Below are 17163 nucleotides of genomic sequence, written 5' to 3'. Positions count from 1 at the left end.
GTGCGACTAGAGCTTGACGAACGTTGTTCCTGGCGAGGAACTGCCGGAATTCAGCTGATGTGAATGCAGAACCGTTGTCAGATACGACGACGTCGGGAAGTCCGTGTGTGGCGAACAGCCGTCTGAGTTCTCGGACAACAAGTGCTGCTGAAGTTGTCCTCACCACAACGACCTCTAGCCATTTTGAGAACGAGTCCACGACGATAAGAAATGTCTTGCCTTGGACTGGTCCAGCGAAGTCCACGTGCAGCCTAGACCACGGTCTCGTAGTCTGCTCCCAGGGATGGACTGCAACGCGGGGTGGAGCATTCCTGGATTCTTGGCAGGTCTCACACGCATGGACGGTGTTCTCCACATCGCTGTCGAGTTTCGGCCACCAGACGTAACCTCGCGCGAGTCCCTTCATGCGAACGATTCCTGGGTGTGATGAGTGAAGTAGCTCAAGCACTTCCATGCGGAGTTGCGGTGGAATCACGACTCGGGAGCCCCACAGAATGCAATCACGATAAGCGGAGAGTTCGTCGCGGCGCACGAAGTAAGGTTGGAACTGGTCCTCTACCTTTGCTGGCCATCCGGTACGAATCCACTTGAGTACTCGCGACAACACACGGTCCTTCCTTGTCAGCTGAGAAATCTTGGATGCATCTGCAAAGGCTTCTGGGGGGTTTTCTAGCAGCAGGACATCTGTCATAACAGGACTTTCGGCATTTGTGGAGGGCAGCGGCAGGCGGCTGAGTGAATCAGCATTGCCCATTTGACGTCCTGGTCGGTAGATCAGCTCATAGTCGTACTGTGCGAGGAGTAAATTCCATCGAAGCATCCTCGGTGAAAGTACGCTAGGTATTGGACGACTGTGATGCAGCAGGCCCAGCAACGGCTTGTGGTCAGTGTAGACCTTGAAGTGTCTGCCATACAGATATTGGTGGAACTTCTTGACACCGGAAACGACAGCCAGAGCTTCTCGGTCTGTCTGAGAGTAGTTCCTTTCGGTCGAGCTCAAAGTACGGGAACCGAATGCAATTGGAGATTCTTGTCCGGTAGAGTCTTCGTGACTAAGGACAAATCCTATCCCGTAGGCAGACGCGTCGCAGGCAAGCGTGAGCGGCTTGTGCACATCGTAGTGGACTAAGACATCGGATGTCTGTATAAGTTCCTTGGCGTGCTTGAAAGCGTCGGCTTCTTCTTTGCGCCATCTCCACGTCTGATCCTTTGCAAGCAGACGGTATAGAGGCTCGAGGGCGTGAGCTGCACCGTGCAAGAATCTGTTGTAGAAGTTTAGCAGTCCGAGAAAAGACTGAAGTTGCTGCTTGTTCCTTGGACTGGGAGCTTCTTTAAGAGCTTCGACCTTTTCTTCGGTCGGATGAATACCGGCAGCGTCAATGCGGTATCCAAGGAAGGTTACTTCCGGCATGCCGAAGGTGCATTTATCTCGGCTCAGACGAATGTTGTCGTCACTTATGCGTTTCAGCACATCTCGCAGGTGTTTGTTGTGCTCGTAGGCATCTTGACCTCCCACTATAATATCGTCCAGGTACACGTGCACCCCAGGTAGTCCCGAGAGGAGCTCTTCCATGTAGCGCTGAAATATGGCTACGGCGGACGACACTCCGAACGGCAGGCGAGTAACTTTGAACAGTCCCCGGTGCGTATTGACTGTTAGCAGATCGGCTGTGTCACTGTCCACGGCAAGCTGCTGGTAGGCTTGATTGAGGTCTAGTTGTGAGAATACAGTGCACCCCGCAAGGTTTGAAAAAAGCTGATCGATGGTTGGAAGAGGATATGTTTCCATCTTGATTGCTTGGTTAACGGTGCTTTTGTAATCACCACACAGCCTGATCTTGCCGTTCTTCTTGACGACGCAGACTACCGGCGTCGCCCATCGGGAGGATCGCACGGGCTGGTAGACGCCTTCCTGTACAAGAACGTCGATGGCTTCGTCTACCTTGGGCAGTAGAGCCACCGGAACTTGACGTGCTTTCCTGAAGATGGGAGCGATTTCAGCCTTGAGCTCAATACGAACGGATGGTCCCTTGCTCTTCCCTAGTCCTTCAGCGAAGACTTCTGGGTATTCAGAGACGGCGTTCAGCAAGGTTAGCGGAACTTCGATTTGAGATGCGTGGTTTATTCCGCAGAGCGATATTCCCAACGCAGAAAACCAGTCTCTCCCCAACAGGCTGGTGCCATTTCCTCGGACAACGAGAAGTTGAAGTCGAGTGCTCTTCGTTCTGTATGAGACGGCAACTTCCAATGATCCCAGAATCTCCAAGCTTTCCCTTGTATAGGAGCGCAGCTGTAGAGAGGATGGCCTTAAGTCTTGCCTTGACAGCCGAAGTTTCTCCATGGTCCTCTCGCTGATGATGGTGCAGGCGGCCCCGGAGTCAACCTCCATGGTTAGAGGCCTACTGTTTATCAGGACGTCCACGCAGACTGCCGGAGAAGTGATGGTGTTGGCACCACTCGTAGACTTGCGGTCTTGAATTTCCCGATGAAAGCTGACCGATGCCGTAGAGTTTACGTCTTGAGCTGGATCAGCTGATTGCAAAATTTGATGGTTGCGTCCACGAGAGTACTTGTTTTTGCGAGAAAACTCCTTTCGGTGTTGACCAGGCATGGAAGTTTTTTCTTTTGCTGCTTTCTTCCTGCAGGCCTTCTCCAGGTGACCTTTGTTGCCGCAGTAGCGACAGATGGCGGAATGATAGGAGCAAGTACGAGCGTCATGCTCACCGGTGCAACGCCAACATTGATGACTCGGAGGATGGGCGGGCTTGCCGTCCGGGCGCTTGGGGTTCCGTTGCAATTGATGCGTTTCTGAGGGGACCCTTGAGCGGCGAACCTCTTCTGTCTTGGCTGCTGCTTCTTCCGCAGCACGTGCCAGTAGGATGGCCTTCGACAGCTTGAGGTCCGGTTCAGCCAGGAGACGTCTTTGGATAGGCTCTTCACGCAGGCCACAGACTAGGCGGTCGCAAAGAAGTCGATCCAGCCAATCCCCGAACTCGCAGTAGCGAGCTAACAGTCGAAGAGCGGCGAGATATTCCGGCACCGATTCACCAGGTTGCTGGTCTCGCTTGTTGAAGCGGAATCGTTCCATGGTGACGGACGGTTTCCCGATGAAGTGGGTGTCGAGCAAGGAAACGATTTCTGAGAAGGGAACCTCCGAAGGTGCCTTGGGTGCGCACAGCGAGCGCAACAGAGTATACGCGTCGACGCCGCATACGCTGCAGAGGAAAGCCCGTTTCTTCTCATCGGACTGGATGTCGTGGGCTTGAAAGTAGAACTCGAGGCGTTCTAAGTAGACTGGCCAGGAGGAAGGCTCGGCGGGCGAGAATTCTCCGATCGTGGCCGAAGGCAGAAGCGCTGCCATGTCGACGGACGTGCAGGGCTGGAGCGGATCCAGGAGCTTTGCCTGAGGCGGTCAGTATTGACTGCAATTGCGCGCTGGGGATCACGGCGATCCCGTCCTCGTCGCCAGTGATGTGTTCTCCAGTCGGAGTCTGAGGCAAAACTGTTTATTCAGAGAAAGCGTACAAGCGGGGCAGACAGTCGGGATAGAGAGAGAGAGTGCAGAGTTCAGTGTCCGCGTGTAGCTTCGTACATGCATATGGTACGTGCCAGGACCGAAGAGCCGCGGAGACGCGGGGATGAGGTGTTGAGCGAAATACGATGCTCAGGCCAGACAGAAGGTACTATACAGGAAGCGGCTCTTGGAGCGGCAGTAGTGTGATACACAATTGGAGCGGCAGCACCACGATACACAACATATGCATAATTAAAATGGAACTTGTAACATCACTGCAACTTGCATAGCATTTTTATAACACTAATGTTCGGTGCTACCTGGGTCTACACCGAAGCCTAAAGCCACGATCTAGTGGCCGTCATCCGTGCGTTGCCCAATCAGATTAGTGTAGAAGATAAAATTCAAGGCACCCTCAAGTCAGTGATCCAATTTACGTGGAAGAAAACTGTTCGGTAGTTGCTGTGAGAAATCCTAAACAGCTTTGTGAATTCGACCTCGGAGGTTCCCCATTGCAATGAATGCATCACAGGACAGCACAATTAAGCGCTTAACCGAAATATAGATGCGTGCGGTGCTCAGGTTAACGGAGTATAGGCACCTAATTTTGGTGGCATGTTTTTTTTTTCTCTGTAATGATGAACATACTACTATGCATCAATCACGACCGCTAAATACTTTATAATCGAGTGTTGTTCATGCATAGTAGTGTCATTGTAGAAAAGAAAACGTGCCACCAAAATTAGGTGTCTATACTCCTTTACCTTAATAAGAAGTAGAGAACAATTTGTTATCGTAAACAGCGGGCAGAATAATTTTCAATGAATTCTGGCGCGCGTCAGCTTGCAATTTAAATAACGCGCTTAAGAACACGTGATCAATGCGGACCTATGAAAGGTTGCTTAGAGCACAGAAGGACAGCAAAAGTTGTCTCTGCTCTACTGCTAAAGTTTGTGCAATGTGCAAAAGAGTCTCCCGGCTCCCTAGTGCCCTAGCCACCCTACAAACCCACAGCTAGAGTGTACTAGTACACTCTACCACAGCTTTCGGTGCTGTAGGTGCAAGCAGTTCATCTGACCGTCTTGAGCGCAGACTCAACTGGCGCCTCAGGTAAGAACAAACGTCTGTCTCTTTCTGCACGACTTTCAGATATGTCGAGGGTTGGAGAATTGCCTTTGAAAATTGATTTTTGAGGAAAGGAAAGGGCGCAGTAACTGAATCTAAAAACGTTGAGTATCTGTCTCACATATCTCGGTGCTCACCCGAATGTGAGTGAAAGAAGAAAGGAAGAAAGAGGTGTTGTAGTGGAGGTCTCCGGAATAATTTCGACCAGCTGGGGATTTTTAACGTGCACTGACATCGCACAGCATACGGCCACTTTTTGCGTTCCGTCTACATCGAAACGCGGACGCCGCGGTCGGGTTGGAACCCGGGTACTCCGGCTCATTTGACGAGAGCCACCGCGGCGGGTGTCGAGAGTTTGCGCAGTCGTTTATTTTTGTTTTGCACCCTTGCTTTTTGTTTTTGCAGTGGAAGATAATCTTTGTTGCTGACTGTTTCCTTTTGTCAGTCAAGGCAGAAGATTGCCCGGTGCTCCATTCAAGATGGACCTGAAATTTGCTGCCAACATCTCGACAATGTATCAGATCGTACCGTTTTTGAAGCGCTACCGGGTAGCCCAGGAAGTGAGATTCAAGGCTGTGGAATGCGAGTTTCCTTATGACGTCAGCATTGACAGCATCCGCAAGGCAAAGCTCGGCACCCGTTTGCAGCATGTGTTCATCAGCTCGCATCCAGGTGAGCGACTGACACTTAAAAGTATAAGTGCCCCCCAATCACACATTGTGCAACTTTTAGGCGACTTGACCAAAGGTGAATTGGGCTTTGCTGCGATACCAGGATGTGAATCCCAATTTACGAGCAGCTTGGAGACTTCAATAAAATATGCCAAAGCCGTGGACTGCAAAAAGTATGCTTCTTTCGCTCACATGCATCTTGTTGACCTTTCTTTTTCCAAACTGTATGTTTGCTTACTCGCCTGTCGCTCTTCCATATAATACACATTCTAGCAGGAATTACAGGACCCGATCGAAACGTTGCAATGGAGGAAACATATGTGAATAATTTGAAGACGGCAGCTAAATTACTTGAAAAGGTAATTGGGATGTATGGAGGTGCATATTTCTCTACAATCTGTACTGTTCTTTTTTTTTAGGAGGGCATTGTTGGTGTCATAGGACCCATGTGCAAGAAAGTCCAACCAGGATATTTTCTCGACAGTTTCAAAGAAGGTAACACGTAGGCCATTGTCAACATTTCTCAGTTCACATTATGTGCATGCAAAATTCAATTTGTTCCACTTAAAATGATATTTGTGCATTTCAGCAACAAGGTACATCAAGCAAGTAAACCATCGAAACATACGGTTACTCTTGGTAATCACAACCTTCATATTCCTGGCTTGGAGATGGCATATGTGGTGTGCTGAATGTGAGAACATTTTTTACAGAACATGTTCCACCTTCAGATGATATCAGGGAATCTGGTAAACACTATGCAAGCTCTTTCTCCTCTTGTAGGTGAGTCAATTATCACTGTTAATGAAAAATGCTTCCATATATTTCACTCCTCTGTGAAGAACTGGAAGTAATGTTGCATCACATCCCCAATTCCCCCCCCCCCCCCCACCTCCCCTCCGATAAAGAGAAGAAAGCAAGGATGTTAACTACAGCATCCATGGCCAGAATAGCCTGGAGTAAATTAGCACAGTTACGACAGCAGCACCACTTAACCTGGGAAATGCTTCCTCTACATTGATAACAGTGGAATGTTTATGCACATTCCATGCTGGGCAGGTTGGTGACAGAACATCTTAGACAAAGAGCAGTGCAAAAAGATGAGACGAAGAAGGATTAGACAGTGCTTGTGTGTGTCTGCTCCTTCTATGTCTCATCTTTCTGTGCTGTTCTTTGCCTAAGATGTTTATACACGTAGCCTCGTAACTAATCAACAGCTTCTGGAGACCTTCAGAGCGTTGCCTACTGTGGCCTCTATATATGCTAAATATTTTTTCTTTGTTTACAGGTCACATGCAGATTTCTCAAGCACCAAACAGGAATGAGCCGGGTGCACCTGGTGAAATAAATTACCGGTACATTCTGAATCGCATCAAAGCTATGCCTTATAGGGACTATATAGGCCTCGACTACACACCAGCAGGTAATGGTTTTTTGCTTTCACTAAATTTATGTCGTCTGCGTAGGGCGCTGGAGATTTTAGCTGTGGAATTTAGTTTTTAAGCAACTTTGGCTGTTATTTTTTGCACAGGAGGAAGTGTAGATGCCACTGATTGGATAGACTGCTTTGGACACGAACTATGAAGACTACCAGGGAAATTGTTTTAAGGTTGTAAATATTTGTATATTTGTCCACAATAAAATGTGTTGTTCTGGCTTGATAAAAATGGTGAGATGTTTTACATGACATTAATACATTATAGATATGGAAACGTGTTATGTGGTGGTAACGAAAACACTGCACTACAGGATGGAACGAACACATAAGAAGGCATACGTGAAGACTTCACCTTGCGTATATATACATACCTGTAAAGGGACTTTAAATAAGTAGCTTTATAGAGTTGTATTGAAAAACTTAATTTATTAAAAATTGCCTAAGTGTCATAAAGCCCCACACACCATTAGATTTATTTATTTCAGATACTGTCAATCCCATTGGAATTTTTACAGGATGGGCTCATAGTGAGAAGGTACAAATTGAATACAAATGGGATGGAGTACATTATAAACACTGTTGGTTGAAAATAATTACATGGGTATGGCAAAAAAAATACAGATAACAGAAAATAAAACACATAACGAAAGAGCATTTTTCACAGAAAAGGGTGCAACTTTATACATTGTAAGTAATGTGTTCATGCAGATGCTGTTATATGCAGTGATACGAGTGGCCTGTTGTACTTGTCTAATTATGTTTCAATTATCGTGCAACTGTTCTTCTACCAGAGTTACAAATTTCTGCAAAGATGTATCAGTAGTGATAGAGGGGTCCAAACTATTCCATTCTTTTCTGGCAAGCGAGAAAAATTAATATCTGAAACAGTCGGTTCAGAATGTGTACTCTCTAAGGGTTAATGGGTGCTTATGCCGGGATGGTCTAGATTCATCTACAGATATATATAACGAAGTATCTATGTTTAATGTGTTATGTACTAATTGGAACAATAATTTTAGTCGTGCTAGTCTGGCGCGTTTCTCTAAAGTAAGAATACATGCTTGTTTTAGTAGTTGAGATGGTGAATCACTGGTCCTGTATTTGTTAAAGATAAATCTAATTGCCTTTCGCTGCACTCCTGTGTAGGGAAACCAAATTGTGTTTCCGTATTTGAGAACTGATCGTGTAAATGTGTTATATGCTAACAGTTTGGTCCCCGGTGGCGCTTCTCGAAGCCGTCTTCTAAGGAAGAACAATCGTTTTAAAGCAGATGAGACTATACTGTTAATATGTGATTCCCATTATTGTAAGTTTTGATTATTAAAAGTTTTAATCGAAGCCCAGACTTTGTCAAGACAGGATGTATGTATATAATGTAGCAATACATATACTGCTACATTACTGTATTACTGCAGTCAAATCTTGATGGTACAAACTTGAAGGGGGCCCAAAACTTGTTTAAATGATGAGAGTTCATATTGACGATATTCCACTACATGCTACATTGTATGTTTTCGGGCACGCTTTGCCTGTCAGTACTTTGTACCTGAATGATTAAATGTGCAGTCTTTTTGCAATGTATAGCTGAAAACGTTTTTAAGTTCTAGATAAATAGGGGTAAAAACATACGCACAAAAAAATAATGCTGGCCATGAAAGCATGGCCAAACCATGATTTAATTAAAACTGTGCAATCTGACATATTTTTGTTCATTTACCGCATATTACCTTGCCTGGTGCCCTTCTGAGATTTTTTTTTTTTTTGCATATTTTGACGACATGACGTTACGCACGCATCTAGGATTATATTTAAGTGCAGCGAATAACCATTGATTTGGCATTTTGTTCGCCAAATTTAGTGTGGTGAGGCGGAACGATCGCTGCATTGAAATGAATCTCGCGAAAAGGTGGCACTCCTGAATCCTGCTTTTACACGCGAAGAAGCGTTGATTATTTTGATCAGTGGACTTTTGCTTCTCACCAAATAGCAAAGAAACACGAAGCCACTCTTGGCAATGCTACGCTGCGTTTTGAAGGCCACTCGACGTATGGCAGTCTCGAGGAGGATGGTGCGCTGTGCCTAGTGGCGTGCAATATCATCTTTAGCAGCCTGGCATCGGAAGAGGTTCATCGCACGTCAACGCCGGTCTGCTGTCAGTGGTATCCCTGTTCGTCGTGCGCGGTGGCTGTTGTGCGATGTGGAAGACACTACTATGCATGAAACACCATGTGGTATTCGCCTACGACCGCTAAATACTTCATAATCGAATTTTTCTGTCATGCTGTTTCGGTTTGAACAGCCGAACGATGGTTGAGTTGCGTTAGAGGGAGCGATATGATCGCTACCTCATCGTTTTAAGCATGAAATGCTTTTAGCTCCCGTTGTCGGCAGTGTGGTGACGTCACGCCGAGACCGAGAGCCATCATCCGGGCACTGAAATCCACTCATCCGGGCACTGAATTCCAGTCATCCGGGCACTGAAATCCACTCATCCGGGCACTGAATTCCAGTCATCCGGGCACTGAAATCCAGTCATCCGGGCACTGAAATCCACTCATCCGGGCACTGAATTCCAGTCATCCGGGCTCTGAAACGAGAACATCCGGGCACCGTACGAGACTTAACGAGATTTAACGAGACACTCTAAGCCCTCCTACGCGACCGGCATGCAAGCGCCGGTTGGTCTCCAAACGAGACAAAAAATAACTGCTGCCAGTGCCTTCTCAATGTTTATCAAGATATCAGTGGAGCTGTGGGTTTGATAATGCACGGAATTATAATTTCCGATTTCTAATAACGCGTGCAAAAAGCACATAAATGCCACGTTACACTTCGTTGTCATACGTGATCTCTTAGGGGCTTCGCGCATCGAAGCAAAGGCGCACAGGGGCCCGGGGTAGAAGCGCTGCGTTCAAAGGGCAAGGCATCGCGCCGAACGGGTGGTGGCGTTCCTCCCTTCCTTTACGGTGCGGTTCGGGTGTCCACCGAGATGGCAGAGAATTACTGCGCCATTTCCTTTCCTCAAAAAAACCTTGCGTTCAAATGGCAAGGCATCGCGCTGAACGGGTGGTGGCGTTCCTCCCTTCCTGCATGTACGGTGCGGTTCGGGTGTCCACCGAGATTACATTAGGCCCGTAAACATTTCATGCTTACTCTACTCTCGTTTACGGGAGAGGCAGAGTTTTTAATTCACTATAGTGCTAAAGCTACCCTTTCTCAAGAGCTGGAACGACAACTAATGTAGAAGTACCAATTATATTGCAGTTTTTTTTATGCATAATTGACCTACAGCTTCCCACTAACGTCAGAACCAGCGTTCAACGTTGAAACCGAAAGCGAAACAACACAAAAAGGCACTTGATTTTATATAATTTAGCAGACGTACAAGAATACCACGTGGTATTCCGTATAATAATGCTTCATACGTCATTACAAAGAAGAAAACACGCACCCAAAAGTTAGTTTTTTGTATTCTTTTAAACGTATATTCAGCAGATTTTTTCGGCCTGTTTCGGCAGAATGCTCGGCAGTACTGGTGGCAACACTGGCGATGCTTTATCGATGTTCTCGATAAAATAAAAGTATAATAGCGGCAGTTTGTTATCTCCCGCCTGTTCTTGTGCCTCTTCAGCATATTAGGTAGATCCATGTAGATCTCGCACGTTATGCGCTTGGGCTGCTGCATTAGAAGTGGTCGAGCTTTTCTGACTGCCTGGAATTCAGACGCAACTAGGTGCCTCAGGTAGGAGCAGGTATCATTTGCTCTGGCGCGGCTTTCTGACAGCTCAGGGGTGTGCACCGTCTGGCAATGCATTTCGCTTTCTGTTTCCTTTTCTCACTTAACGCAGAAATCTGTCCGTTCTCACTTTACGCAGAAGTTTGTCCGGTGCTCCATCAAAGATGCCACTGAAGTTTGCCGCCAATATCTCAACCATGTTTCGAGACAATGATATGTTGGATCGCATCCGGCTAGCCCACGAGAGGGGATTCAAGGCCGTTGAGTGTCAGTTTCCCTACAAGTTAGATGTTGAAAAGCTCTCGCAGGAAACAGTAGACTGCGGTGTGCCGCACGTGCTGATCAACTCGTATCCAGGTGAGCGACTCTAACGTCAATGTTAGATCACCCGGTCACTGATTGTGCGACTTTCAGGCATCACGGAGAGAGGCGAACTGGGTTTCGCTGCGAAACCAGGCTGCGAAGCCAAATTTCTGAGCAGTTTGGAGACGTCAATAAAATATGCCAAGGCCTTGCAGTGCAAAAAGTATGCTTTTTTCGCCCGCATGCACCGTGTTGACATTTGTTATTACTATTATTTAAACTGTGCGATTGATTACTAGCCTGTCGTTCTTCCATAGAATACATGTTATGGCAGGGATGACAGGACCCGAGCCAGACGCTGCTATGGAAGCACTGTACGTGAAGAATTTGTTGAGGGCAGCTCATTTATTCGAAAAGGTAATGGTGCTGTATGGGGTTGCGTGTTTTCTTCTGTAACGACTGCACTGTTGTTTTCTAGGAGGGAATAGTAGGTGTCATCGAGCCCTTGTGCAAGGAAGTCAAACGGGGATACTTTCTGAGTAGTTATGAACAAGGTAACTCATAAGCCATGGTTAATATTTCTCATTTCGTCTTGTGAATTGTGTGCGTGCAGAATTGGTTGCACCTATAATCGTGTTTATGCATTACAGCTCTAGATTACATCAAGAAAATAAACCACAAAAACATACGGCTACTCTTGGTAATCACAACTTTCAATTCCTTTTTTTTTTTTTGAGATTGCATATGTGGTGTGCTGAACATAAGAACATTTTTTGCAGGACGTGTTCCATCTTCAAATGACCTCGGGAAATCTTACAAACAATATCACAAGTCTTTTTCCTTATGTAGGTGAGTGAATTTCTCACTCTTATTAAAAACTTCCTTAACCTCAGCTCCCGACATACGGTTATCTGTTATCCGAATTACATTCCCCCTGAAGTCCTTTTTTTTCTAAGCCGCCGCACCACGGTGGCTCAGTGGTTACGGCGTTCGGCTGCTGACCCAAAAGACGGGTTCGATTCCGGCTGCGGCGGTTGCATTTCTATGGAGGCGAAATTCTAGAGACCCGTGTACTGTGCGATGTCAGTGCGCGTTAAAGAACCCCAGGTGGTCGAAATTTCCGGAGCCCCTCACTACGGCGTCCCTCATAGCCTGAGTTGCTTCGGGACGTTAAACCCCAATAAACCAAACCAAAAACTTCATCCACATTTTTTGCCCCACAGTAATGAACTGGAAGCAATAATTGTGCCACATTGCCCCCCTTCCCCCCATGTAAAGAGTGCGAAGAATGGAAGGATGTTAACTGCAGCATCCATGGCCCGAATTGCCTGGATTAAATGAGCACAGTTAGCACAGCTGTACCACATAACCTGGAGAATGCTCTCTCTACATTGACAGCAGTGCGATGTTTTTGTGCGTGCCGCCTGGTAGCTGATCAGCGTTCCCTTCGAGCCCTTCATTGTGTTGTTTCCTGCGGCCTGAATTTGTACTAAATATTTTTCCTCCTTTACAGAACACATACAGATTTCTCAGGCACCAAACAGGACTGAACCTGGTGCTCCTGGTGAGATAGATTACAAGTACATACTGCAGCTCATTGAGAAGCTGGGTTATACTGACTGGATAGGCCTCGAGTACACGACAGAAGGTAATGATTTTTGCTTTCAAGTTATGTTGTCGGTCTAGGGCACTACAGATCTCAGTGTGCAAATTTGTTTTTTTTTTCACAGAAATCACTTATGATGGCCTTTATTTTTTATCGCAATATGGATACAGCCTATAAAGACTGCCAGAGACATTGTATATTGTTGTAAATATTTCGTCCATGATAAAATGTATTTCTCTGTCCAAATAAAAGCTGCCAAAATTTTCACATAAGCACTATGGGTATGGAAACTGTTTGTATGGTGGTGATGGAAATGCCACTCTACTACATTGAACACACACATCTAAACAAAAATGGGCAAGCACAGGTCTCATGAACCTTTTTTTTTTTTTCATTGAAATTTTTGTGTGATGGGTGTTGTCATAAAGGAGTGGATTTCACTTTTTCAAAGGAGCACTGTAGCTTTCTGGGGAAAAAAAAATTGTGGATTGCGAAAGATGGAGAACATTGGTTTTGCAATTTTGCAGAGTTGCAAGTTTGGATCTGCACTGAACAAAACAAAATTATGTGGAACTGAATCTTTTTTTTCACTAATTACATAAGTATAGGCAAAATGCTAGAGGCCCATGTACTGTGCAATGTTGCTGTACATTAAAGAACCCCACGGCTACTGTGGTGGCTCAGTCGTTATGGTGCTCAGCTGCTGACCTGAAAGACGCGGGTTCGATCACGGCCACGGTAGCTGAATTTCTTCGGAGGAGAAATTATAGAGGCCCGTGTACTGTGCGAGGTCTCAGTGCACTTTAACTCAGGTTTATCTGCGTGTTGAAATCGAAAAGTTAAGAATTGGCAAAAATGAAAAGGCAATTTGGATTTTAAAAAAAATCGCCTTTTTTTAAAGGGACAGTGAGGAGAGCACTATTAATATTTTTTTTATAGCAAAATCCGATAGTTTGACATGTCATGGCTTTGTTGCCACTTGGCCGGCAGCGAAACATGCGTTTATTTCTAAGAAATTTGGATTCGAAGTTGAAAAAGTTTTTCCCGCCGCTCTGATTCTAACTTGGGATTCTCCTATGACGACACAGGACTAAGTGACGTGAAACATGACGTGAACATGACGTAACGCAGACTCCGTGATTTCTGGCGGCCAGCAGTGTGGCCTAGCAGCAGCCGAAAAGAAAGCTACCGCCGGCCGCACGTTGAAGGCATCTATCGGCTATATATTGCGGCCTTCGCTACAGTCGCTTTGCTTACGTTTGCACTGGCGTTTTGCCAGCGTTACGATGGATCTAGTTCTCGCCTAACACCGGTGAGCAGGCGCTGATTGGTCCCGATGCTTCAGGCGCGTGCCTAGCTGCCGGGCGCGTGGCGCCATCTGGCGACGTCAAGGAGATTTGCGCATGCATTGGTAGCGTCTCAGTGATTTGTGGATTCTCGGGTCCTAGAGCTGCTAGAACCAAACACTGCTTTGTCCTATGACGTCATCACGCTTGTACTTGCGAGTTCGGCCTGTGGCGGCGATACCTGTATTTTGGTTCTTGCTCTTTTCTACGTTACAAGAGCTTTGTTGTCAGTATGAGTGGCGTTTTTGTAATCAGGAGCTGGTATTCTGTCGATACAAGCCAACTTCATTTTCTCCTCAGTGTCCCTTTAAAAAGTGTATTACATGGCCCTTATGCAAACCATATTTTTTCAGTTACCATTTATTTCTTTGTTTATTATACATGCCCTCAAAGTACATGGTACAATTATTTATTTAGTTGTTTATTTATTTATTTATTCATACTGTAATCTTAAGGAGGAAGTTTAACTGGTTGGGAATACAGTAAATAAAAAACAAAACAAATGGCAGAGTACATGAAAACAGTGTCAAGTTTCAACATTATGCAGTCAAGAAAAAAAAGCAACAAGCAACACATCAAGGCAAGAGCACTGCAGGCAGATATAAGGTACACTAGAGATCGCAAAAAAAAAGCCAAAACAGAAATCTAAAAAATAGGAAAAAAAGAAAATAGAAACCTACAAATGACATTCAGTGTTTATGGGTTTATTGGGGTTTAACGTCCCAAAGCGACTGAGGCTATGAGGGACGTCGTAGCAAAGGGCTCTGGAAATTTAAACCACCTGGGGTTCTTAAACGTGCACTGACATCGCACAGTACACGGGCCTCTAGAATTTCACCTCCATCGAAATGTGACCACCATGGCCAGGATTGAACCCGGTTTCTTTTGTGTCAGCATTTGAGCACCATAACCATTGAGCCACCGCGGCAGCTTGAAATCATGATAACGGCGTAACCATGATATCGTGGTGCGAATCTGCAGTCTCACATTTTGGCTTATTGAATGCTTATTGTCTTACTCGGAACCTGTCTGACCTTCATTATCATTATTTTTTGCGTGCGTGTGATAAACTGTACAAACACAAAGAGAGGAAACTTCATGGTAGGGTATCATATGGTGACAAAATTCTCCGAAGCCATGCTGCGATGAACAAATGTTGGTTCGAATTATAGTAACAGTAAGTGCTATCAAATGCAAATTATATTTTTCTGAAGTTTTCCAATAAACGTAAGGCTCATGAAAACTCCTTTTTATAAATATAATCTCTAGGCACTGGCGTTAGCATAGGTCTCGGAGGCCCGATTGTGTCGACCACCAAGGAAACCGCTGCAAAGTTCGAAGCAAGGGTCGAGAGCTGAGTGGGAGCTGAGCACCAGGGTGGAGACACTGGAGCGAGAAATGAGGTAGAAACTAGAGAAAGGGGACTCGGGGGGGGGGGGGGACGTGACATAGTGGAGGTCCTTGGAGAACGACGAGCACCTGGAGAAGGCAGCAAATAATAGGTGCTGAGGTGGTAGAAAAAAACCCGAGGTCAGGGTCAATGCCAGGAGTGCAACAGAGTCGGTGTCGCAGGAAGGGCAAAAGACAAGCTCCGGGAAAATGTAGCAAGGGAGAACCTGACGGTCATCTGTGCAGGGGTGAATGATATGCTGCAGGATAGAGGGAGACGTCTGGGAAAGGAGATAAAGACGAGACTGTCAAAGCTAACGGCGACCTCCGAGGCTGCGCACATTGTCCTGTGCAGTCCGAGAGGTCATAGGGCAGGGCCCATACATGGAGGACCAGGTCATGAGGGCCATCACAGTGATCAGGGAGGTGGGGAAAATCCCTCAGGCACAACTTCATTGATTTCTACCGGCTGATTCATGGAGACAGGAACTCTGTCCGTTCTACCCGGACGCCATCTATTACGCCGAGCCAGCAGGGTGGAATGGGGATGGGCCTTGGGGCACTGGCTTTTTTGCAGGTGCACGGGTAACCACCGGAGGCCAAGGGGTAAGTGAAAAATGTGAGAAGGGAGGCAGCAGAAAGACATGGAGGAGGAAAACGAAGCAATTGCTAAATGGTGAGTTCATAAACATGTAGGTGGGCAGAAAGAGCACTAAGTGGGAAGAATCGGAGAACAACTAACTACAAACTGAAAATTTTTTGGTATGCAGGGTTGGTGAAACTTGCCTAACAGACATGGAAGAACCTTTACACATTGCAGGTTGAGCACAGTGTAACACAAAAGGGAAAGTCTGTAAAGGTGGAGGCATAGGGGCATTGGTGAAGGGGCAAGAGTGGGAAAAGGTGAGAACTGCAGGGATCATTTATGGCTGCAGGGCATTGTGGGAAGTCTAAAGACAATATTAGGGTTTGTATATCTTAACATGCAGTGATTAGAGAGAGGAGAATACAGGTCATTTCGAATACATGTTTCATGGTGTCGGGAAGTTTTGCTTGAAACTGAAAATAATTATCTTAGGTGATATGAATGTTCATTTGAAATACTGTGGTACAGCTACAGATGCAGAAGGGAATATGCAGGAGAATTTTGTGAAGTTTATGATCTAGTAATGGTTAGTACAGAAATAAATTGCAGGGTGGAAATAACATGGGAAAGGAATAACTGAATTATTGACTATTGGCTGATGTCTCACAAACTGTATGACAGGTTAGAGAGTATGGAAATTGACGAAGGTACGAAAAACCTGCGGAGTGGTCAAGAAAGAATTAAAATTTTGGTAGGCAAGTGTCTGCAATAGAAAATCAAGAGAGGGAACGTAAAGATTACCTCAATGATGTACAGGTGCCGTCAGAAGTAAATGGAAGGCAATATTAACGAAAAAATTAATCATTGCCCCCCCAATTCATGCATCCTTGAATACATATGTGCAGCCTAATTGTGATTTTGCGAATTACACTGTGCACCAACAAACATGGACCATTATGTGTTGGATTTAAAGGAATTAAATTTTTTTCACAAAGTTGCCTTCCATTTACTTTTGACAGTGAGTGTACAGCTGCAGGATATGTTGAAACACATTGAAGGCTTAGTATCCAAGTAGCCAAACAGGGAGTGGACATATGATGACCTAGCAGGGTTTTTTAAAAGGGAGCTAGGGAAAGGTCAGATCAAAAAGGGAAGAAGGAAGGGAAAAAAACCCCAAAAACTAGCAAGACAGCGAAGTTCAAGCAGCCATAGCATGATACCAAGAGGCTTCTAGAGAACACACATTAACAAAGAAAAGGGAGCCACACCAGGTGAATTGGATTCAAAATGTGATGGATGTCTTGAGAGGAAAAGGGAGTCATCGTGATTAATTCAAGGCAAAATAAGAAAAGCAGGGGTCCAGGATGATGGAGGTAAATAAAAAATAAAGAAATCCCACAAAGTGGTTTGGGGAGCATATGAGGATAGAGGGGAAGAGGATAGACTGAG

At 45.7% G+C, this 17163-nt stretch overlaps 2 protein-coding genes across 3 annotated transcripts; both read left to right on the top strand.

Moving 5' to 3' along the window:
- Window positions 1–4267: 4267 nt before the first annotated feature.
- On the top strand, window positions 4268–8518 carry LOC149365904 (putative hydroxypyruvate isomerase). Of its 2 annotated transcripts, XM_089547120.1 has the most exons (9): window positions 4268–4624; window positions 5085–5311; window positions 5372–5483; window positions 5570–5669; window positions 5730–5805; window positions 5900–5949; window positions 6024–6093; window positions 6599–6733; window positions 6842–8518. In XM_089547120.1, the coding sequence occupies exons 2-9, from the start codon at window positions 5119–5121 to the stop codon at window positions 6892–6894; spliced, it is 789 nt and encodes a 262-aa protein (XP_089403246.1). In that variant the 5' UTR covers window positions 4268–4624; window positions 5085–5118; the 3' UTR covers window positions 6895–8518. The 2 variants fall into 2 exon arrangements, with proteins under 2 accessions (XP_089403246.1, XP_089403241.1); XM_089547115.1 differs by lacking the exon at window positions 4268–4624 and having other exon boundaries at window positions 4852–5311.
- A 1831-nt stretch (window positions 8519–10349) lies between these two features.
- Window positions 10350–12665, top strand: LOC149365903 (putative hydroxypyruvate isomerase). The gene is made up of 9 exons (XM_089547109.1): window positions 10350–10490; window positions 10624–10841; window positions 10899–11010; window positions 11105–11204; window positions 11266–11341; window positions 11438–11487; window positions 11567–11636; window positions 12301–12435; window positions 12518–12665. Exons 1-9 carry the CDS (start codon window positions 10414–10416, stop codon window positions 12568–12570), a joined length of 891 nt encoding a protein of 296 aa, XP_089403235.1. The 5' UTR covers window positions 10350–10413; the 3' UTR covers window positions 12571–12665.
- Window positions 12666–17163: the final 4498 nt, after the last annotated feature.

This window comes from Amblyomma mixtum, chromosome 1 (genome assembly GCF_055824585.1).
Source record: "Amblyomma mixtum isolate Tamu chromosome 1, ASM5582458v1, whole genome shotgun sequence".
Lineage (NCBI taxonomy): Eukaryota > Metazoa > Arthropoda > Arachnida > Ixodida > Ixodidae > Amblyomma > Amblyomma mixtum.
The sequence above is the reverse complement of the archived record's forward strand: the minus strand, read 5'-3'. Positions and strand labels throughout refer to the sequence as shown.

Bases quoted from the DNA above. Each gene is read 5' to 3' on its own strand.
- LOC149365904 (XM_089547120.1), top strand. From the start codon at position 5,119: ATGGACCTGAAATTTGCTGCCAACATCTCGACAATGTATCAGATCGTA. The intron at 5,312-5,371 runs GTGAGCGACTGA...TGCAACTTTTAG, and splicing joins GTTCATCAGCTCGCATCCAG to GCGACTTGACCAAAGGTGAA. The intron at 5,484-5,569 runs GTATGCTTCTTT...GCTCTTCCATAT, and splicing joins AAAGCCGTGGACTGCAAAAA to AATACACATTCTAGCAGGAA.
- LOC149365903 (XM_089547109.1), top strand. From the start codon at position 10,414: ATGCGCTTGGGCTGCTGCATTAGAAGTGGTCGAGCTTTTCTGACTGCC. The intron at 11,342-11,437 runs GTAACTCATAAG...TATGCATTACAG, and splicing joins TCTGAGTAGTTATGAACAAG to CTCTAGATTACATCAAGAAA. The intron at 11,637-12,300 runs GTGAGTGAATTT...CCTCCTTTACAG, and splicing joins AAGTCTTTTTCCTTATGTAG to AACACATACAGATTTCTCAG.